Raw genomic sequence first — 24,199 nt, forward strand, 5'->3', positions numbered from 1 at the left:
TCCCCACACCCTGCCAGAAGTTTTCCTTAGCAGTTACAGTAGGGATCAAGTCACCAGAAACCACACCAGTGACTTAGAGCTGCTGCTGCTCGCTCCTGAAGTCACATCTCCTGACAGAGCAGTGACATTAGGAGGGCTCCAGACAGGTACATCAAGGAGCACTGGACTCTTTTGCTCACTCCACTTTGCTTCAGGGTCAGACTACACACTTGAAAGAAATGTGTCTTTTCCAAGGGGAGCAATGCCACAGGGACACTTCTGCAGAGGAACAGAAGAGGTATCCAGCCTCCAGCAGCTCTCCCTCATTCAGCCTTCATGTAAAAACAATATGGACCCCACTACTACAGCAAGCCAAGAGCAGTGCTGGTGGTGTTAATTGCTGTCAGAGCTGAACTGAGAAACCTCCTGGAGTAAAGAGGGGAGAAGCTTCCAACAGGCTGACATTAAGAGTACACAGAACAGCACTGCAACCTGGTCTCAAGAGTTACTGCAGTACCTTCACAGGTGGTAAAACAGACAGGCTTACACTGTAGAAGAGAGGATGGGCTGACCGAAAATACACTCAGCTGAAACAAGATAGAAATTCTAGGAGACAGCTCAGGCCACAAATACACACCCTCTTCCAGTGCTACATCCCACGGCATGGCATTAATCTCCCCACTGTCCCTCAAGTTAAGCAACCTCTCCTGCATTTTCACACACACAGAGATAGGAGAGGTTGAAGGCAACGGTGTGAACATACTGGAATTGCCTCGCACAGGAAGCTTCTCTCTGGTAGTCACACTCCAGGGCAAGCTCTCTGCTCACAACTTCAATCAAGTGTTCAGGAAACAAACCTGAAAGTCGAACAGCAGAGAAGAGAGCACACTTAGAAAAAAATAGCCCCTCAGGGGCTTTGCACAGGTGCAGCTGAGGAGCAGCCTGCTACCCAGCCAATGAGCTGAAGAGTACAAGAGGCCCCAGAGAATAGAAGTATATTTCCAAGTAGGAACAGGTTCTACTTGGGTAATCCCAGGCCAAGGCTACACACCTGCTTCTAAAGCAAGGTACAACTACACTGGTTTTGTACAGCAGGGCTCTGTCCTGCCCCAGCTCCCACCCCACAGTCCAGGCTGTTTCTGGCATTGGTATAGCTGTACAGAGACACACACCAAGGAGTAGAAGCACCCAAACACTAGTCTGAGCAAAAGCAACAAAAAAAGTCTCCACACATCTGCCTACAACTAGGAGCAGGCACTGTCATGCAGAAACAGTCAGCATGACTAAGACAGTGTACTGCAGCAGCATGCAGCCAAGGCCCAAGTTGCCAAGTCCAGTCTTCTCAGTCTTGTAGTTGGAAAAATCAATCTACTACTTGGACCAGACATGGCTGGGACTGCAGCAGATTCTGCAGTCCTTGCCCCACCACCACGGAGAACAGTACCAGGTTTTGTCAGCACCCAAAGGAGTAATTGTGCAGTCCTGCTAAGATTTACAGCTGCTGCATGTAGGTTTTTTGAAAAAAAACAGTACCAAGTCCTGCATTCCATGTGAGAAAAGGAACTTATCCATGTGCTGGGACACTGAAAAAGCTCCAAGTTTGGCAGTTCTCCACCTCTGCACAACTGACTTGGAAAGCACAGAAAACACCTGGGAAGAGCTGAGAAAGGCAGGCATGGAGGGCTACAGAAAAACACAGACAAGATGGACTTCTGTCAAGTGTACCAGAAAATAACAGGGGCAAAGCAAGACTACCTAACTGAACACTGCCCACAATTTGTGCCTTGAAAGCCTTTGAAAGTGAGTATACCCAGACACTTCATAGAGCCCACAGACAAGTGCAGGTTATTCTGGCAGGTGCATGCATACATATGGCCAGGAAAAACTAACAAAGGTGCACTTCACAGCCCACTGTGTGAACACAAAAGCAGGCAGGTGCCCAGAAAAGGGCAGTGGCAGCTCTGCAGCAGGAGAGGGAAACAGAGCATGGCTCCCCAGTTCAGCCCACATCCACTAACTCTCCCACCTTCTGCAGAAATCAACTCTATAGCAATTCTTAATTTTTTTTTTCACTGTTTCCTCCCTGTGGTCTATGGAAAGAAGCATGCAATGTGCTGCTTAAAAGCAGTTTGCAGAACTTGACGTGTAACAGCAGGAACACTGGGCCTGCCAAGAATCTGTGTTTTTACCTTCAGGGAGAATGTTGCTCATGCTCAGGACAGTCATCAGGTTGTTAACATCACTGTTGATGCTCTGGGCGACACCGGGGTACTGGAGGACAGAATGGGAGAGGGCAGTGTTCAGACTGGATGACCAGGTTGGACAGAGTAAGATAAAAATGCCTTCCAGCCCATCATCCACTGACCCCCACAACACAGCCACCTGAGCCACACACCCCGGCTCTAAAAGCTCATTTAAAGACCAGCATCTAAAGTACGGGACAGAGAGACAGGCTGAACTGCAGTTGTTCAGGTCTGACAGACTCTTCCAACTCATTAAAGGTTCTCAGACAGATCTCACAACAGAGATAGCTGGTCATTTCCCTACCACAGCTGAAAGGACATGCCACGAGTGTTTCATCCACAGCAGTAAGGTAAGCAGCAAGGCCTCAGGCCAGTCCTGGGAAAGATGCCTCCTCCTATTTGTCTGTCAAGAAGTGAACCAGCCTATACTGCTATAGAACAGAATCCATGCTGATGCTACAGGGTTAACTTTCCATTGCTTTTACCTTGGCCTAACTGGATACAAACAGCTTGAGAAAAAGACACCAGTATCCATCCATACTGTCTCCCCACTTCACAAAAAAAAAAAAAGCAGATAACCAGCTTTGTCTGGGACCCTGCTCAGTCAGCAAGGGATCTCACTCTTTTGAATTATAAACCTCTGTTGTAGCAGGGGTTTCAGCTCCAGAACTCAATTCTGCTAGAAATACCTGCTTGAAGTTGCTGACAGCTCAAGTGTGAGTTGTAGAATACCCTCCTGCATAGTCAGAGTGGCACTGCTCAACAGTCAGGGCTTGTCTCTGACAACTTCTTTAACTTTTGGGATGTGGCAAGAAAGTGACATGTGGCATGTGCACATGCCAGAAAGGGTATTGACCTACAGGGCAGGCAGGACCCTTGCACACAGCCCTAGAAGTAGGCTATGTATACCTCTATATATACCTCATAGTATACCTATGAGATGTCTCATGCTTATCTGGAATCACAGACTGGGTCAAGCTGTAGTACCTTTTCTGCCCCTTACCTCTGCTTGCTCTAGGTAAGATATTCCTGGACCCAAATTAGAAATCCAGTAAACTGTTTCCTATCTGTCTAGCAGTAAACACAGCTCCCCTGCCCTTCTATGGGACACAAACAAGATGGAAGGCTGGCCTGTAAAGCCCACCTGGATTTTCATGGCAACTTCTTTCCCATTTTTCAAGCGTGCCAGGTGAACTTGACCAATTGAAGCAGCAGCAAAGGGGCGTTCTTCAAAGGACTCCAGTTTATCCCTCCAGTTGGGGCCAAGATCGTTGTTCAGAGTTTTCTACAATAACAAGTGTCAGGGTATGGGAAACAAAGATTTAAAACTTCACTGTTGGAAATTATATTTCTCTAAGGTGATTCATACAACCTACAGCAGAGTTCTGAATACCTATACCCTGCTTTCCAGATTGTCCTCCCTTCCTCATCATTGCACACTATCACAAGGAGCGGTCCAGCCAAGAGTGCTCTGCCAGCACAAAAGAGATGCTGATTGAATCTGTGTGAGGCTCTGTTGCTCTGGCCTAAAGGACAGAGATCTTGAGCACAAACACCACTGCCTTAGCAATACAGAAGTCCCCTTTCTGGTGCCACTTGTTATCTTCCAGAAAATATGCAAGGAGTTAAGATAATTCTCCTCTTTCATCATGCTGCCAAGCTGAACAGAAGCAATCCAGGCATGCAAGAGTGACTCCCTTTAAGGCAATATTGACAATTAAACATCACAGCCTGCTTTAATGTAACTTTTTCACTTCATTGTCAGACTGCAGTATTTAAGTTCTGACTCTGCTCAGTGTCTTTCAGAAGATAAGTGGTGCTGGCAATTCCTTTTGCATCATCCTTCACATCTTAATTTGCAGAAGGAAAAAAAGAGAAAGAGAGAACACGTAAATTGGGGAAAGCACACTTAGCTTGCTTCACCCCCACACTTTTCCTTCTATCTACAGCCGAGTTTACAGGTTTTTTGGTGAGAAAAGGCAGCACATAACTGAGGTAAGGAATCAGATGTTAACCACAATTGAAAATATACAGCAGTTATTGAAAGAACACTTTTAAAAACCCCATCCACCTCCCTTACTGAGGTATCTCACAGGTGAGATTTATTCTGTTATTGTCCCTCCTCCCCTGATAAGCAGAAAGGAATATTCCTCACCATCATCTGCTTAATTGGCATAAAGTCAGCACTTTGACGTACACGCTCAAAAATCTTCTGGAGATGCGGGTTGATGAAGGCATCATCTGCCAAGGGAAAAGCACACAGCAGTCAGGGCAGACACTGCATCATCTGGTTCTTCAGAACACAAAGAAACATGCATCTGACCTCAGACAAGCCAGGCTGTCCCACCTCCAAGCAAACCCCAGTGAAGATTTTGGAAATAATTCTAGTTCAGAAACTCTCCATATCCAGAATTAGCACCGGAGGCACACCTCCTGAGGCATCACACCTTTAGAAATGTGACTAACAGAAGCTCTGTTTGTAGCCAAATAAAGGGGGAAAAGCTACTCCTTCCTTTTCACTTCTGCAAAAACCCTACATATTACCCAAACATCTCCTAAGCTACTCTCCTGCTGCAGCAGGAGCAAGTTTCTGTGCACTCCCATTACCAAGGGAAAGACAAAGTATTAATACACTAGAAAGCATGCTGAGAAATTGTTTATGCTTTGGAATCAAGCATCAATTGTCATCATGCTGCTGGCATTGTCCAGCAGCGGGCAGCTCTGTGCAGCATGGAGGCTTTTGGTGCAACATGGCAGGTTGCCCAAACCCAAGAGAAGAGTACTCTGCATGAGCCTGTGTCATCCACCAGCCTGTCTTCTCACTGAAAGCCATACAGCATTTGGGTCTAGGAGAGGCCAGTGTGTCACAGAAACACAAGTCACAGAGAAAACCCTCTGGAGAGTCATCCCAGCAGGCCCAGGTTCATAGCGTGGTTTAATCTAGTTCATGCTAAGGGGCAGCAGTTTCTCTAGAAAGCTGTGCAATGGTAAAACACCAATTTCGCAAGTACTGAACTCCTAGAGGAATCAAGATTCAGCATCTGCTACTGTAAACAACTACCCCAATGCAAAGCAACTACAAATGGGCAGAAGAAAACACAGCTCAGCAGAAAGTAAGTTATTTTAAGAGTCAAAGATTTATCAAGCAAATATTTACACCCATAAAAAAGAGGAGGGGTAGGGACATCTTGAAAGATTAGTCCACTCCTTTGAGCAAAGGCTTCTACAACAGCCCAGAGAAAAGCCACCAGTTCTGTCACACTTTTTATTTCATAAAGGCTTATGTAGGAATTGGACTTATCTGCTGCTCTCCCAACATTAGGAAAAAAGTTCAGGTTACCAGTCTTAATCTGAAGAACTTAAACTGCACACGTGTTTGTGACATTCAAATAAAATTCTGTAATTCCTCTGCATTTACAGTTGCACCTACAACAGTAAGTCTATCCTAGGAAACAAGAAACAAACAGCTACCTTAAGATCACTGTCCTAGGAATAGAGGGGGAAAAAAATGTCAAGAAAAAGATACATAATGCAAAGACATGACAAACACTCAGCACTGTTTAGAAATGTACTCCAAAGCCATCATAGAATCACAGGGGTTGGAAGGGACCTCTGAAGATCAAGTCCAATCCCCCTACTGCAGCAGAAACACCTAGGGAAGATCACACAGGAACACATCCAGACAGGTCTTGAAAGTCTCCAGAGGCAACCTCCCTGGTCAGCCTGTTCCAGTGCTCTGTTACCCTAACAGTAAATAAGATTTTCCTCATATTGAGGTGGAACGTTCTGTATTGCAACTTGGTGCTGTTTCCCCTCTTCCTATCACAAGGCACCACTGAAAGAAGAGTTGCCCATTCTTGACATCTACCTTTCTGATATTTATAGACATTAATAAGGTCCCCTCTCAGTCATCTTTTCTCAAGACTAAACAGCCCCAGGTCTCTTAGCCTTTCCTCATATGACAGATGTTCCAGTCCCTTAATCACCCTTGTAGCCCTCCGTTGGACTCTTTCCAGCATATCCCTGTCCTGGAGCATTTAAAAGTACTAACAAAACCCCTCTGTGGAATCAACAGGAGTTTTTGTTAAGAGGAGCTCCCATTCTGTCACTGCAAGTCAGAGATTAACAAGCTTTGCAGGAATAGTGGGTAAAACTTCTGTAGTGATGTTATAACTCTGCAAGAAATCTAGACATGGCATGTGTGTGTGCATTCCAAGCACTGAAATAAACTTCCGCTATATCATCCTCAATGATATATCACTGCTAAGCCTCTGAACACTGTAAAACACTCTTCTCAGGGGTATGTGAAAGTATTAGCCTGCATGCTATAACCTAGTAATCTGCACTGTCTAGGATGGCAGTGCAGCAAGAGAAAGGACCTCACTAAAAGTGACTCCTGCCCCTAGAAGCCCTTTGTGTCAAGGTATAAGGGTCTGCCACAGGCATTTAGGACCAACTTCTGTTATTTTGCTTGTTGGTGACATTCAAAAAATGTAATTCAGCCCGAGAGGGCATTTTTTTAACTGAAGGTGCTTGACCATCACCGCTTTGTTCACTAGGAGCACGCCAAATAGCCAAGACACCTGCAGGTCCAGACTGACTACACAGAAGCTCAACAGTAATACTAAAAAATCAGTCATGCAGTGGAGGCAACTCTGACAGAATGAGGTTTACAATGTGCTGATGAACAAGGTTGTGTGTCTTTGGGGTAAACTCATGAGGCCTTACTTGAACAAAACACAAAGCAAGAGTCAAGGGCACTCTCAACTGATAAGTGCAGCTGCATTTCCAGTACCTTCCAGAGCACAGGCACCAGGACATGAAATGATTTTGGGTCCTTGGCATCCTTTCTGCACATGACATTCTGGGATGTGGGTCCCTAAGAAATCCACTGAATCCCAGAAGCAGACATCAGGATTTCTAAGGACACTGCTTTGTAATTTCTGGGTGGTTTAGCTCATACGTGCTCAGCTGCACCTGGACAAGGCCACACAGAGCCCCTGTACTCAATTAGTACACATCCCTGTTAATAAAAGAAGCCAATTCAAACTTACCAGGCCACACAGAAGGCCATGAAGTGGCAGAAAATGTGGAAAGCCATGCAGTCCAAACAGGCAGCCCAACAACGGGGCACTTAGCACTGTTGGAAGTGTCTAACCTATTTTACTACAGCTATTCTTCCCTCAGCAAGGTTACTAGGGGCTTATGCTCTTGCCAGGCACTGTAGCACTCCACGGGCTTGTCACAAGAGTGAAATGAGGGTTGACCAGTTGCTAAAAGGTCTGTATGTTCTTGACACTTAAGTAAAGTCAAGTAAAGTCAATTGGCAAGTGTTTTGACACTCCTGCCAGAACTCAGTAAAATTAGGAGACAGCAGACAAGTGACAAAAATCCAGAGCATATCTGCTCCTCAGAGCTGGCATTTCATAGTTATTCCGTCTTCAGTCACATCCAAACCGAAGGCAACTGGAACCAGGTGGGCACACATCAGGTGCAACTCAATATATTGTGTCCTAAGAATTTCAAATTAACATATGGGAAAGCCACTTATCACATGAATGTGGGAGACTAGACACTGACCAATTCCAGGTAGCTGACCATGTATCACAAGATATCATCTGACTCCCTGGCAGCACTAAGGAGCATAGCTGAGGACCTATGCTACCACTTACCTTGAATGCTTAACATCTGTCCCAGCTTCAGTGCTGCTCCCCGGACCTTGCACAAGGTTCTCACAATTCTTTCTGCATTGGCCTCTGACAGGAATGGGCTAGAATCCATCACTGCTTTCTTTCCTGAGGGTAAAGAGAGAAAGCATATGGATGAAGAAACCCATATCTCAGCAAGCTCACTTCATTTTGTTAGCTAGCCCACATTTATCACATTTGCCCTTCCCCAGAGAAATCAAACTAGAACTACACTCAATGCCTTCACTGCAAGGCAGGAACATGGACTGAAGTTGTAAACTTGTCTTGTGACAACTTTGATATTGCTAGTCGAAGGCCAACAGAAGCAAGTCACAACCTCCATGGATGCCTGTGTTGCTAGGCAACTTGTCCAGGATCCCAGGCAGATGTTGGTACTTGAAATCACTGTACCAGGTAGCTCAACCTAAAACACTACGTAAAGATTTCTCAAGTCCCACTTGCTGGGCAATTACACATCCCGAGTGTACACTAGAAATCTGTGGAGATGTGAAAGTTGTGTCTCTCTCAAGTCCACAATAATTTTATTTTCTAACCAAACTGAAGTTTACTGTCTCCTTATGCACAGGCAAAACAAACTCAGTTCTAACACCATAAACGGAAAACACCTTGGCTGCATACAGCATTTTGAAAAAGCAGCCAATAGTAAATCTGTGATGTGGTTAATGAAGCTGGTAAAATCCAGGAAGGCTGAAAATAGTCCTGCCAGGACGAGCCCAGCAACTCTTTTTGGAGAACTGTACCGACGGAAAATTAATTCCTGTTATCAAGATTGCCAATCTTTTTCCCTCTTAACCATCTCACACATGCATGGCATTCCTCACCACGTTCTTACAGGCAGCTTTGTACTGAGAAAGATGCTGCCTTTAGACCAAACATCTCAATGTAGTTGGTCACTAGCTCTAGCTGTACACAGGGGCCATGCAGGAAAGAAGGCAAATCCTTTTGTTCTTACTCCCATCAGCAGTCATGCAAGCATCAGCTTGCATGCAACAAGGCCCAAGATATATATATACTCAAACACACACAATCCTGACCCCAAGGACAGGTAAAGTCTGATGTCTGACAGGCTCTCTAAGAGGTCATTGTAGCCATTTACTCACCAGTGCCACAGGGTCCCAAGTATGCAACATAGTTTTTATGTGGCATAAGAAGTACTTCCACTTTTTTTTTTTTTAAAGGGAGAGGGAAGAAGACCCCATTTTGTAGTCCCTCTGGGAAAAGCAACTCCTCCAGGACAGTGCCTAGTAGAAAAGGGACAGAAGGAGCAGGGAAGCACCAGCTAGCCAGTTTTCTTGGGGCTGCAGATCAGCTCCTGCTGATGGGGAGCCAAGCAGGAGGAAGGTCAAGTCTTACAGCCAGGCTGCAGAGTCCACAGCTGGTATGCTGATCTTGGAACTACATGTTTTCAACACTTCAGAGGAAAGGGTACTAAGAACAGAATAGCTGAAGCCCCATATACAACAAGTAGGGCCCAAAAAGGCACAGCAGTTGCAACAGCCCTGAAGATTTTGTGCAGATGGCAGTTTTTGGTGTGTCCCACAGTGACTAGAGCAACAAGAGATCCTCTCCATTGACAGCTAACTCTCAGGAAGGTATACAGAGTTCAGACTATCAAGGGGACAGGAAAAAACCTAGAATCAGACTGAAGGAGCTGCTGTATAAACTCCGGTGGCTCCCACTACCTCGTACCACTTTCTTGAGGTGCTAAGCATATTACTGATCTCACAGACATCCTTCAGGCCCTGCAAGCAGCTAGCTTGCTTTCCACAGGCCATTGATACCATTGAACTCTCCACTGGCAGTGCACAGAGATACCAATCACTGCCTTTCCCTGTCCTTCAGCCCCCTCCTTTTTCCTTTACCTGTTTTGTGGGAGAGCAGCAAGATGGTACTGCATGTGGGTTATCTATCCATAAAAATCTCTCTCAGGCCTGGTTTGAATAAACAATATACATGAAAGGAGAGAGGAATAAAAATACCAAGAGGAAGGACACAGGACAACTATCCTGCTCTTGAGAGCAGGATGCAGAGAAGCAGGAGGAGCCCAGAAGTCACCATTTGCATCACACACAGCAATCTTCTGATTGTATTTTGTTCTGGATCCTGATGTAAGGAGTCTGACAGAGTTCCCCAGGGCAGAAAGATCTGGCTTTGCCCATTAGCTATGGAGAGTGAAGTGCTTGGAACCATCTAACAGAGCTCTGTTTCTTAATGATCCCATCTCAACTGGCCCATCAGGAAAACTGTGGCCTTAGCAATGATAAGGCAAATAATCCCTTGTATGAGCTCCACACAGGAGCTAGGGAAAGTTCCAAATCAAACCTTCCTCTACTCTACCTGCACACAAAAACATCCTCCTTTGAGTCTGCAGGAGGATAAAGGAGTTCGCTGATGATTAAAGCGACCTCCAGAAGCCAGTGAACCCTGACAACTTAAGTCTTATCAGCCAAATACAGGCACTCCCTATCCTCCTCTTGTGGCGTGCTTCTCACTGAAGTCAAGGCCACAGAAGCACTACCTGATCACCAGACAACCCAACAGCACGTGATAAACTGCTGCTTGTTTATGTACTTTGCTAAAAGTGGGCATGAAGAACGAGGTGATCTGAAGGAAAGAGTCAAAAGCAGAATTATGTAAACGGCAAGTGGAGAGAAACCACACACAGGCTTCCAAGGCCACACAGAAAAGAAGCAGGGAAAAAATCCAGCACAAGTTCATGAGGAAATATGCCGATTTTTGTAAGTTAACATTTCTCCCAAAGACAGCTGGCACCTTTTGATCTGGAGAACTGGTCCCTGGACTTCACATCTATTTGTTTTTAGGAACACCTGCCGCACAAACTTTGGGGCCAGGGAAGAGTCAAGAACACAGCCTAAGCACTTAGGACTGACAACTCAAGATTGCATTATTCCTTTTTATAAGGAAACAACTCTACATTCAAACCTAGGCCTATTGCCAGCCCTTCAGGGCTTTAACCACCTGGCATTTGCCTGGTACAAGTCATTAATAAGTTACAAATTTCACCTTGAACCCAGAGTCTCTCTACCAGTATTTATCTGGGCACTCTTTCATTTTTATTCCTAGAAATTTATTCTACCCTGTCATTCCCACCCCGTGTCAGCCTTGCACTGTAGATACACACTCCAAAGACTGAGACTTTCATCAAGGTCACCAATGACTGAGGAGGTTCTATTTAGTTAACTACATCAGCCTACAAAAGAAAATTGCTACTGGAAATCAAGTACAGCCATCCTCTTCTTTAAAAAAGGAAGATGAGCCAAACCACTTAAAGAACTTAAAACAGGGCAGCTTTAGGCTCTAAAGCCCTTAAAAAAACCCAACCCATACTGCACTTACTCACAGAAATGTGGCAATAGAATGAATTTATGTCCAGGATTTCAGGCTTGGACGGAGAAGGGAGAAATTCACGAACTGTTGCACCAGACTTTGTTCGAGGATAAATCCCTTAAGTTGTGAATTGTTTATGGCAACAGAGACAATCTGAAGCAGAGGGAGAAGATGGGCTCTGTGACTACAAAATAAGGATGGGGAAATTGAACAGGAAAAGACAGATCAACGACAGAAAGACAAAGTACAAGCCATGCTATAGGATCACTTGTAGCTCAGAAGTTTCTGGCTTGCAGTTTTATGCCTGAAGGACCAATGTTTCTAGGTCCATTTTAAAGGAGCAAAGACACTTTCATTTGCACTGACTGGACAAGAGGAGGATAAACAAGAGACGGCTCAGTCTCGTCACTCCTGGATCACAAAACTCTTAAGTATGCCTTTGGGCATATACACATCCCACTCCTTAATGTCTGAAGTGCCAAGAAGTTAGTATTATTAACATGGAGCAGTGGGGAGAGAAAAGACATCCTCTATCAGCTTTCAGAGAACAGGACACTGTCATTCTCAGAGACAGGTCTTAGCCCGAGTTTGATGCTGGCAGCCAGAAGACTGGGACATAAATGCCCCAAGCTGAAATCATGAAAGGGTTGTAGAGGTATTTTTAACAAAACAAAAGGTACTGCCAGAAGAACAATAAGGAAATGGGATGTTACACTCAAAAAGGTATTTCTGCATTTTTGTGGGAGCAAAGCTTGAATTTCTGCCTCTGCAGAGCAGAGGATGAGATAAGGCTCATCCATGGAGCCTTATCCACCACTGTAAAATCCTGAGGAAGACACCTCCAAGGACAGTAGCTAGAGGCTGTAGGCGAGTCACCTGAAGACTTGCCTGTGTGCTTGGTCTGAGAAGCTCCAAGAGAGTACAAGGGTTGAAATAGTCTTATTTCTGCCTTACCTCAATGCTTGCTGCTTTTGGCCAATTCTCAGTCCCACTACCCTTCTCCTTTACAGCATAATCACTGCTTCAAGCTCTTACCTAAGCAGGTATGACAGCAAGAATGAAAGCAAGACAGATGAAAATGAAGGCCAGGTCATTTTCTAATTCTCTTGCCTAGCATCAAAGTCAGCAGTCCTCACTGCCTTATTCTTTAACTGAGGTTTGTTCAAGAAAATTACTCTTCTTAAAGTATGACCCAAGACTGTAGAACAAGCTTCTGACACCAAGTTATAGTTACACAGGAAAAAAACAATTTCCCTACCAAGAAGAAAAAAAAGCCTAAAGGTGCAATTGTTTTATTGCAAGGAAAAAGTGTCTACTGCCCTCTAAAAGAGATGAAATAGAAAGAGATGGGATAGGATAGTTAGAAGAATAGACAGACAGATGGATGGGACGGACTGGATAGACAGACAGGATGGACCAGGATAGATGGACAGACAGATGGACCTATTTGTCCTATCCCATCTCTCCTGTCCTGTCTCTCTTAATGTATAGGACAGATAATCCTTTCCTATGCTCTAAGTAAGAAAAACAAAGCTCATGGTATTCCCTCAAATTTTATAGCTCTGCAGGCTCAAGTTTTAACTTTGGGGTGTGCCCAAATAATAATGTGGCAAGCACAGCAATATCAACAGTTGTGCAATTCCTCCTCTGTTAATAGCAAAGCAAATCGTCAGCATCCAACAGCTACAACATCAAACATCACAAGCACTGAAAGAAAAAGCCTTCAATGATTCTCTGCAGGATGGGCCATGTTTGCCCAAACATATTCTTCTAAATCAAGGCAAAGAAACCCACCCAGCCTCAAACACCTCAGATCACAGAGAGGAACAACAAGTCTTTGTCAAGAATCCCTTTTCTTTGCTGGGTTGCTCTGCACTGCCTAGTTGTACAGGATATACAAAGATGCAAGTATTAACAAGTAGTGTCCTGGAGGGCAGACAATCCCTGCCTTACCCCTGTCCCCCACCACAAGTATTGTCTTTCATCTGCTGGTGTGTTGGGTTTTTTTGGTTTGAGGTTTTTTGGTTGGGGTTTTATTTGTTAGTTGTGGGGGGTTTTTTTAGGGTTCTGTGCTCTCCAAATTTCTTCCAATTTTCAGCCACTCACTCCAGTGCCTCCTGGAACAGAGATTCACACTCTCGGTCTCCATCCTTCCCCCCCCGCAAAGATTACTGAGGGAAGACAAAAACTGGCCATGTAGTAGAATACTGCTGGCCACAGAGCAGAATTACAAGGACCTGACATTTGTAATTATTTCAAAGCTATGCCTCTAAACGAGGAATGATTTTACTTCATTTTTATTTCTTAACCCTTAAACACATAAACATACTAGCCAAGCACAAATACATGTTGGGTGAAGAATGGATCAAAAACAGTCCCGAGGAGGACTTAGGGTGACGATGGACAAGAAGCTCAACATAATCTGGCAGTGTGCACTTGCAGCCCAGAAAGCCAACTGTGTCCTGGGCTGCATTAAAAGAAGCGTGGCCAGCAGGTCAGGAGAGGTCCCTTTACTTGGCTGTCATGAGACCCCACCTGGAGTACTGATTCCAGTTTTGGAGCCCCCAACAGAAGAAGGTCATGGAGCTCTTGGAGCAACTCCAGAGGAGGGCCACGACGATGATCCAAGGGCTGGAGCACCTCTTCTATGAAGACAGGCTGAGACAGCTGGAGTTGTTGAATCTGGAGAAGAGAAGGCTCTGGGGAGACCTTATAGTAGCCTTCCAGTATCTGAAGGGCTTTTCCTACAGGAAAGCTGAGAAGGGACTTTTTACAAGGGCTTGTAGTGAGAGAACAAGGGGTAATGGATTAAAACTGGAAGAGGAGAGATTTATGTTAGATATTAGAAGGAAATTCTTTACTGTGAGGGTGGTGAGATACTGGCACAAGTTGCCCAGGAAAGTTGTGGAAGCCCCAACCCCGGAAGTGTTCAAGGGGAGGGTACTTGGAGCAACCTGGTCCAGCGGGAGGTGTCCCTACCCATGCAGGGGGGTTGGAACTAGATGATCATTAAGGTTCCTTCCAACCCAAACCACTCTATGATTCTATGAAACCAGAGAAACCAGCCAAAAAAAATCAAACAGCCAAAGATCAAACAGCTAGCAATAACCGTTATAAAGAACTTCACATTTTGCAGTATCACACCAAGACTTTTCCTGGATAAGAAATAAGTGAATGCAGTCAAAATCTTTAAGCATTCTCAAGTTTTCTAGAAACAAACACCAGATACTTTCTATACCCTAAACCATTCACCCACACATAATCATTCAGTACCACCCTATTTTACCAACACAGACTTACAAGAAAGCCAACATTACATGGCCAGGTACAACTTAAGAACATTTTACCTCCAACTTTACCAAGCTGGGAAGAAAACATGATCCAGTCAATTTGCACAGCCTTTTGATCTGTTATGAGAATCCTTTAGAAGGCAAAATATAGATACTGGAAGTAGATAATTGCTATTTAACATGTGCATAAAGTGTTTTGTCTCTCGTAAAAGAGAGCAGCCATCCTCCAAGTTCCTCCTAGGCAGAACATCCTTAAATTTAAAACACAGACTGCAAAAACTAACAAAGTTTTCAGATATGTGCGCTTGTGAGAAACTGTTCTTCTTCCCCACATAAGTCTAAACAAAATGCCTTTTAAGTCAGCAAAGGCCTTCTGCTGATTATACCCAGCTAATGGACCAAAAACAGGCCTGCTGCTCAAGGACAAATAAAAACAAAACAAATTATGTGATACAAGGCAAGAAGAACAGGCAACAAATTATGAATAGCCCCTGATAGTTACCACCCTAACTTGGGGCTCATGGATACTAACTGGCTCTGGACATTAGTATGTTCATGCCTTGCAGCAGTGACACTGACTGGGAAGGGTATAAAAGACGATGGGTTAGAAGGTGAGAGAGCGGCCTGCTTGGATGCTTCTTGTGTGGGACACCCCCCTTGCTGCTCATCGGACTTGCCTGCTGCGGAGTGAAGCACCAGGACTCTGTCAGGCCTGCTGACCTGCCTGCCTGCCCTGGGGATTGAGCCTGAGCCTTAACAGCGAGCTCGCCGGGGTTCTGACCCACTGGGTCCTTACCGCAGCCATCGGGGCCAGGGCTGAAGCCCCCCCGTTTTGCTGCTGGTTGCTGGGAAAGCCAAGTCACTGCTGCTGAAGCGGAACAGCCGCTGCTGCTGAGCTGCGAGGGGGCTGCCACCCCCAAAACCACGGACTTTGGGACCCTGCTGAGGGGGAGCAGCCACCACCAAGGAGAGGAGCCACCACTGCCTGCTGAGAGGAGGGGCCACTTACTGCCACTGCCGCTAGAGAAGAAGCTGCTGGGGACTGCACTGGAGACTGCATCCCCCCCCCCAGAAGCCAGCCACCAGAGGGGAACCACCGCTTTCGCCGCGGGAACTGCATATCGAAGCGTGAGGGTAAAGAAATTGTACAACCCCCTTTTGCCTTACCACAATTCCACTCCCTATACTTGCACACACACCACAACCCCTTTTAAGAAGGAATTTTATTGGGGTTGCTGTCCTACCTCCCTCTCCTTTGATCCGCAGCCCTCTCTGAGAGAATGTCTTAAGGACACAGTACTTCTTGCATTACTTCCCTGATATATCCTTGGTAACCATTTGCCATTTTTACATTTTTCCTAAACCTCATTCCTTAGTGTAACCGTTCTTTAATAAACCAGTTAATTCGTGAAGTAAATATTGGTCTCAGTAACAATTTGTGGGCGTGGTGAGGGTGGTATTCTAATCTCCACTTTAAAATACAGTCCCGCAGCAGCCGTTCCTCTGTGAGGTGAGGGTTATGTGTGTGCTCTCAGTCTCATTTAAAAACCCCTCCAAATTCGGGGGGGTGTGGGGGTAAATCATAGAAGCATCCTGACTGCCAGTAGCCTCTGTGATGGCATCAGCTCATGACAGGGCTCATCTACAGCTTGTGTACTGATAGAACTATATGGTTTCACTGAACAGTTTAAAAATAATTGTCAGGCCAAGACAATCCAAGAATGGGCACAGGGATAGTATACAAACTCAGAGGGGACTGTAAGCTGTATGAATTGATCTGGCACAAATTCATTCTCTTACACATATCTCTAACCTCTGCCTATGTAGTGATGCTGTAGTGTATTTCAATGGGAGAGGAGTCTGAAAATGAATCCCCCCATTATTCTGACTGCCTCACCATCCCAGCTTTTAAAAGAAAAAAGTCTTGCAAACTCACGTAACCTGTGTCTGGTGAAATAAAGAAAACAAAGGTGGGAAAAAAAAGAATAAGGATGTAGAAAGTGCTTACCACTGCGTTCCTCAGGTCTAAGGCTCTTCTTTGCAACTTCTGCCAGTGCCCCAATGCCAAGACCAACAGCTAGTCCTTTAAAATAATAAGACGATGACATAGGTCAGACTGAAAACATTTTCTGAACCACATACAGAGGCATCTTTTTTAATTAACTTTAAGCCACATGGTCAAATGCACAGCAGCAAAACAGCCCAATTAGAACATCCTGACTTTTGCAATGGAGTAATCTTCATGTTTGACACTTGTTTTCTCCTGTACTTCTATACTGTATTCTATACATGGCTGGGTGACATCTTGCAATCGCCAGCCCTTGTTCTGGTTGGGAACTTTAACCTATTGGACGTCTGCTGGAAATATAACACAGCAGAGAGCAGGCAGGCTAGAAGGTTCCTCAAGCGCGTGGAAAATAAATTCCTGATGCAACTGGTAAGCGAGGCTACCAGGGGAGGTGCCTTGCTGAACCTCCTCCTCAAAAACAGAGAAGATTAGTGGAAGATGTGGTGGTCGGAGGCTATTTTGGGCTTAGTGATCACTAAATGGCAAAGTTTTCAATTCTTATTGATGTAAGGAGGCGCAGACTTTGGCATCTACTAACCTGACCAAGGCCACCAAAGATTCAATGAGATGTGGATCTAATTATGCAGTAATTCATGCTACCAAACGTCTCACTGCATTCCCAATTTCAAAATATTTGTTTTTCTGGATAAATTACACAGTTAAACAGAACAGTTAGTTGATGCTCCTTTACATCTTGCACATAGGAGGAATGATGCATCCTGTGGTGCCTTATTCCCATACTACTGGGGTATGCCTGTTTTCCTAGCACCCCAAGCCTTCCTAGAGGCACTACAGGACAGCTTCCCAGGTAAAACAACCAGGGGACACCGAGTACAACAAAGGGAGCACAGCTGACCAGCACATAGCATTCTGTGCATGTATGCAAGAGGAAACTTGCACATGTTTTGTAGTCTGAAGTGAGGAAGCCTGAGCACAAGCAAGTTGAACCTCATCTTGCACAGTGAGTTTTTACTCTTTCCCATCAAGAAACTACAACCCTGCCTCTACCAATAAAATTTCAAACTCACATAGTATATCTGCTTCATAGACAGCTCCATGCTGCAATCTTGCAGACTACATGTACTGGGTTAGAGGATCCAGCATATGGTGAAGAACAGAGCACAGAAGGCATCAGTGACTTTACAAGTCCTTCACAAGGACTGCTTCCAGGGCCACTTGCATGCTACTTGACTGTCAGAACATGAATGCTTAAGAGCATATCGCATAATACAGAGATATACATTGAGAAAAAATATAAACTTTCACAGGATGTCATGCTTTGTAATAGTATAATACTTATATTTTAAAACCCTGAAATATTTTTTGAGGGGTTTTTGCTAAGTTTTCCTTTATTTCCCACAAATTTTCCTATGGAGGTGCAGCACTGAAGTGACAAATTTAAGCCTAACAAAGTCTGTTGTTACTAGTTAACTTGTGCAAACCCTTCAATACTGCTAAGCCATGCATGACCACTGAACTAGTCTTTTCCATAAGAAATCCAGATATTTTATTAGCTGAACAAAGTGAAAAAAATAACCCTAGACTCCACAGGAAAGAAACAAAGAGAATTATCAAACAGCATAAACAATATATATTAAAATGCTGATACACTGTCATCTTCAAACAGATCCCACAGGCAAGACAGTAACTTGGAGCAGAAAGTACTGAAAGTCAGGCTCTAAGCTACACACCCTCACAGATACGAAGCAGCCACCTGCCCTTAATTATTTTTAAGGCAATGTGAAGAAACAGTCAGTAGAGCAGGAAATAACCAACCCCCAACCCTGTCATCCCCAATTCAATTCTAATAATGCAAGTGTTCTAGGAAGCAAGGACAGAACTGGGTCACTACTATCCCACAGGTTAACAGTAACACCCCCTGCAAAAGGGCTCCTTCTCGCTGTTAACCATCATCCCTCAGCAGCAGCAGGTGCTTCCAGAACCAGTAATGTAATTGGAGACCCATTCAATTATCCTACACCTTGCTTCTGACAAGAGGAAAAAGCACAAGAGAGAACACACACTGTGCAGGCACAGGGAACTTCCACCTCACCTACCACTGAGCTTTGAAACATTTAGTCTACTCCAAGATTATCTTGCCCTCCCTAAAAAAAAAAACAACCTTAAGTTGGGTTCCATTTTGGGAAAGCAAAAAAATCAATTTTCAGTTGAAAATTCAGCCTTCATGAGCTTCACACTACTTCAGACTGACCACAAACGTTCTTCAAGTATTACCCAGTCTACCAAAATATTACCAAGGGATTTCTTAAACTGGAAAAACTCTACCTACAGGCCACATCTGTTGTTTATTAGCCATTGTACTCTGATGGTATTTCTCCTCACTGTTGCATGGGAAAATTCAAAGGGAAAGATAAGCAACAAATGCTAACAAGATTGCAGAGACTGGAGAATCAGAACACCGCTTTTGCAACACAGTGTCTTCCCGAAAACACTCTGTAAGCAGGGAGCTCTCTCTTCCCAGCAATTTCAATCATAAAACGGACAACTGGAGAAGGTCAAGACCAAAAAATAGATGACACACAGGTATGACCAAGTATGCTCCTTATAATGTCTTTCTTACTCTCCCTTTGTGGTTTTGGTTTGGCAGGGTTTTTTTCTGTTTTGCTTTTTAACCTAAGGTTAGAAGAAGACAGGTAATTAGTTATTTTTCTCCTTGAAGCATGAGTCAGCCTTTCCTTACGCAACAGCTTTGAGTGCCAAGAGCTAAAGCATACAGTGACAGCACTGGAACTCAAAGTTCACAGAAAACTTGTTGATCTGCCACTTTACATCCACCAGCTGTCAGCAAGCAGCTACAGACAAATTTGGAAGATGACAGCTAGAAGTGCTGTGACGCTGTACATAAAAATCAAGGCTAGATTAGAACAGAGATCTGCATACTACTAGAGCCTAAAAACAAAATATGTCGAAGAGTTTGAAAGCAATGCCTTATTACTCCAGAAAAGCAGATAATGAACCTTGCTTCCCTTTAAGGAATATTAAGCATGCCGAGAAGCCAGAATGACTGCAATGTATTACAGGGTTAAAGAGATCTGACCCACATTAAAAGAGTGTGCTATCCCAAAACTCTCTTGCTGTTTATTCCTGCACTGCATAGAATCAGTCCCTGCCCCCAACTCCTAGTGTGCATACTACGACAAAGAGACACATGGAGGAAGAATAATGTTATTTTATACAAGAGCTGATCTGAATTACACTTGACAGGCTATTTTTCTTTCTTCTGGGATCCATCACACATGGATGTCTACTGTGCACATGTACTTCTCTATCAAATTTTGTGGAACAGAATCACAAGAGCCACAAAAGCCTAACAATCTACTTGGGAGAGACTGTTCACAACCTAGATAAGGCTGTTATCATCTTAAACCCTATTGTGACAAAAAACCCAAGTAGAGAGTACTCATCTGATGATTAACCAAGTAAAACTAGCTGTGATCATCACTTCCATCTGCGCAGTTATATCCCACAGTTTGGCATATAAGACATTAGATAAGCAACATATTTTAATATTACTGAAGATACTTACCTGCTTTTTAACATATGAAGTCCCATTCTGTAAAAAAAAGGTTCCAGCTAGCTTCAGCTTAAAAGCTCAGATTCACATTCTTCTTGGCAGAAAATGGCTTATAAGCAATGGCTAAGTAAATCAAACCTTGAATATTATAATCTCCCCAAATCTCAAAAAATCAATATCAAAGGGATATATTTTATATTTAACCACTGTTCAGAGAAGTAGCATGGATAACTTTGAGGAAAAAAATTTAAAATAACTGCTGCACCAGCTGTCTCTGCTTGATCTAACAGCATAATGTAAGGACAGTTTCCTCAATAAAGGGGAATCCCATATGCAGGACCAGGGTATTTGTACAGACTGGAGAATGACCTGCACCTCTCTTCCTCTCATTAAAACAGCACAACCCCATCTGTGCTACCATATGTGCAGTTCCACTATGCTCTCCCAAATCACCTGCCCATATATACTCGAAATAGTGTCCATTTCAGAACAAGTATTTGAAAACAAGGCTCCAGCCTGCTGTCTTAAGACATAAAAACCCACGCAAATTCTGTAGTTCTTGTTTACAGGTATCTTGCTGAATGCATCTGAAAGGTCTGTTAAGGTATGGAGCTTTTCTCTTTGACATACTATCACAGCAGCACTTAGGTATGATAAGAGTCACAGAAGACAGGATTCAAAGTGTAACTTCATTCAGACTTAAAGTCAAGATCCGTAACTGCAATGAAAAAGCCGAAATCAAGCTCTAACCTAACCACCTGTTTGCTGGAAAGCAATTTCCTACCAGCAAGCTTAAGAGAAAACAGAACCAGCTAATGCTTCAGCAGGAGCACTGTCAAAGCCAGACATTAATGAGGATGTGCAAGTTTAGTGACTTCACAAATACGGATGCGCAAACTGACCTCCAAAGTTAGCGAGTCGTCCGATCCTTGTGACAGGAACCTTCCTCTCCCGGGCCCGCTCACTGAGCTGTAGCAGAAAGAGGGGGAAAGGGAAACAAAACAACAAGAAATCCACAAATCAATTTGGCATGTGGCCAGATAGCTGCAAATCAAGAGTGCAACTTTGAAAGCACTTTAACAAAACTGTGCTACAGAAAGCTTTTCTTGAACACTGAGCCTTATGTATGTTGAAAGATTTTCAAGTGAACACACAGCAAAACAAACAAATCATGAACTGAAATATATACTAAACAGAGGAGTGGACAAGAGGGTGAGCAAGACAGAAGAGCCGACAACCATGTTTAGGAACCTCATTTTTACTTTCAACTCAGCAGCCTTTATAGTTTGAACTTGGAGAAGCAGAACAGTGCTAACCCAAATTCCCTTCCACACATGGAATTAAAACTTATGGAAGGTTATCAGGTTCACAGTACTGTAAATAATTTCTCCATGCACAACAGCTGAAGCAGCAAAAGCATACAGCTGTATCAAAGCAATATCCTGAGTGAGCGAACCTACAGTAGCATCTGACAGTGGGTTTGGGAAAGAAGGCAGAAGGTCAGAGCAGATGACAAGTATCTCCACTCTGAATTCTGCTGTGGGCTTTCTGCGTAGTCTCACACAAGAGCATGAAGAACTAAAGCAGCTCTCCAATCTACTAATGCTCTGGGCACCATTTCCTCCACCTCTAGAAGGACTGCCAGACACAGACTAAGCAGCCACAGCCTTCACTGAGGGGAGCTTATGTCCAATTAATTCTTTGCAGCCATGGCAAAACTGGCTAAAGGTAACAGGGAACTTCAAGGAGAAGATTCATTCCTTAGGTCAGTTTTCACACCTTTGTAGTGTACAGCTGTTCCGCCCTGGTCAACATTTCACCCCAAAATCTGGGATGAATTGCAGACCCTTCATTACTGTAACATGCATCAATAAATACATCTAGTCCTCAAAGTCCAGTGAATGAAAGAAGAGCTCCTGTTTTATATTAAGTCTAACCCTTAAACCTTTTAAACATCCTCTCACAACAGAATATCTGATACAGAGGGGGCAGGTGTAAGAGGAGAACCTGAAAGCCTATTGACAGGGTATCAGAGATCAGAGTTAATGAGAACTGACACTTTCTTTGGCCTCCAGAAAAACAGCAGAAGAGGAAGAAACGAGAAAAGCACAGGAGAAGGTGAACAAGGACAATCCAGTACAGAAACCATGATTTAAAAAGAAACATACCATCTGTTTGTAGGGTTTCTCCTCTGAACCTGTCTTGGCCTGTCTGGCTTTATCAATATCTTCAGCTGTTAAGCCACCAACAGAGGAATGGTCTTGGTGAAAAGACCTATTTTGTCCAAAGGCAGCAGCAAAAGGATTTCCAGGATCCCTAAAGCCTCCAAATAACCTTGCATCCACTTTAGGAGGGAAAGGCTTCTGACCCATCCCAGAATCTCCAGTCTCACCATTTCTAAAAGGTCCATTTGTAGCATAAGAGTAAGCAGGGCCTTCACCGCTGTGTTCATGAGGCTTGTTGGAAGCAGCAGAGAAGTCCATTGGAGCATCTGATGGCTCTTGGGCTGAAAGGTCATAGTCTTTCCCAAAATCATCACTGAGATCAGTTAAGTTCTCCTGCTGTTTGCCTAATTCCTGCAAACATTAACAGAAATACTTTAAGAAAATACCTTACAACCTGCTCCCTACCTGAGTGGTCCTCAGAAATAAGCATGCAGCTAGGCTGTCATGTCTCCACAAGAAACAAGCTGGGGAGCCTCTGGCACTGGAGACATTCACAGTAAGAGACAGGAAAGACAGACACTGAGGACACCTGGGATCACTAACAGTCTTCCAGCCTCACTGATGGAACAAATTAGTTAACAGCTCCTAAAATACCTGTAACTGGAGACACCTTGTTCTACATACACCCCTAGGAAGGGTCACTAATTGTGAAGTATACTAGAAGTAACACACTGCTCAGAAGCAACAGGTGATGGCAGCTGCAGTATTGCATAAGTTGTATTTGGGAGGGATAACAAAAAGCCAAATCTCATACTTTTCAGCTCTTACTCCTACTGTGCTACCTCCTCCCATCCTGTCTCTAGTCATGCAATGTCAGCCTTTTCAAGGCCAGAGCTACCCAATACCACATACCTACTTATAGGCAAAGAAAGCTCATCCCTTCCATAACCACGACAATATCAACTGCAAAACACATTTTCTTATTCAACCACTAAAACTATGGCAGGGTTTGTTGTCATCCTAAAATAAATAAATAAAATTCTGGGCTTGAAGCAAAAGATAGCAGCATTAGACATAGCAACACTCAAGGCAAGCTTTTCCTGGCAGTCTTTTCTGTTCTGACCTGCAAGAGCTATCCCACTAAGTCCAGGTATTTCCCACCACTTTTTAATGTAAGAAAAAATAAACATTTTTTCAAACAGACAGCAACAGAGCATTATCTCCTATTTACTTGTTAGTTGGCATATTCCAGTTACCCTTCTTAGCAGCAACAATACCATGGAAGAACTGATGGCTATTGTAGTCAATCAGCAGAATTTTAAATCAGACAAGCAGGCAGTGTATTTTAGGTTCTTTCCTAAATACTAATTACATTTCACTTCTTTACAGAAGAACAGAACATGGTCTTTTCTATTTTTCAGCAGGTCTCATGCTATTCTGAACTTCAACATCCCAACAGGAGGAAGAGAGATCCGTTTACAGATGGGGCATGTGGCCACAAAACTTCAGGTAACTGACAGGTTACTTCAAAAAATAAGGTCTCTCTACTTCCCCACTTAAATTTTAAAAAGCGTATCAGATAGCAAAAAACCCATCACAAACCAAGATAAGTGAATTATAGTCACTTCACACAGCTTTTCTCTCTTCAAAACTGAAAATGTTGTAGCTTCAGACTACAGATTTTTTTTACTGAGCCCTGCTTTGGCAGCAGCTTTTCATGCAACTAATTTACAGATGGCAAGACAAGTGTTCTGTGCTTGTGGAGCCTCTCTTGTGCAGAGACATGCACAGAAACATGAGAACATTATCTCCCTCTTCCTGGATGCAAAAGGAGGACAAAGGCAAGATAAAACACTATCCCCA

At 43.9% G+C, this 24,199-nt stretch overlaps 1 protein-coding gene across 2 annotated transcripts in view; it reads right to left on the minus strand.

Annotated features, from left to right (window-relative positions):
• Nucleotides 1-24,199, minus strand: part of COQ8A (coenzyme Q8A) — a 44,297-nt gene that overhangs the window by 5,834 nt on the left and 14,264 nt on the right. For both annotated transcript variants that reach the window (XM_051615595.1, XM_051615594.1), the window contains exons 3-10: nt 22,340-22,747; nt 21,074-21,140; nt 16,577-16,651; nt 7,895-8,017; nt 4,378-4,463; nt 3,367-3,507; nt 2,169-2,250; nt 743-836 (exon numbers count right to left, since the gene is read on the minus strand). In XM_051615595.1, the coding sequence (XP_051471555.1) occupies nt 743-836; nt 2,169-2,250; nt 3,367-3,507; nt 4,378-4,463; nt 7,895-8,017; nt 16,577-16,651; nt 21,074-21,140; nt 22,340-22,747 (1,076 nt within the window). The remainder of the gene's footprint in view (nt 1-742; nt 837-2,168; nt 2,251-3,366; nt 3,508-4,377; nt 4,464-7,894; nt 8,018-16,576; nt 16,652-21,073; nt 21,141-22,339; nt 22,748-24,199) is intronic.

This window comes from Apus apus, chromosome 3 (genome assembly GCF_020740795.1).
Source record: "Apus apus isolate bApuApu2 chromosome 3, bApuApu2.pri.cur, whole genome shotgun sequence".
Lineage (NCBI taxonomy): Eukaryota > Metazoa > Chordata > Aves > Apodiformes > Apodidae > Apus > Apus apus.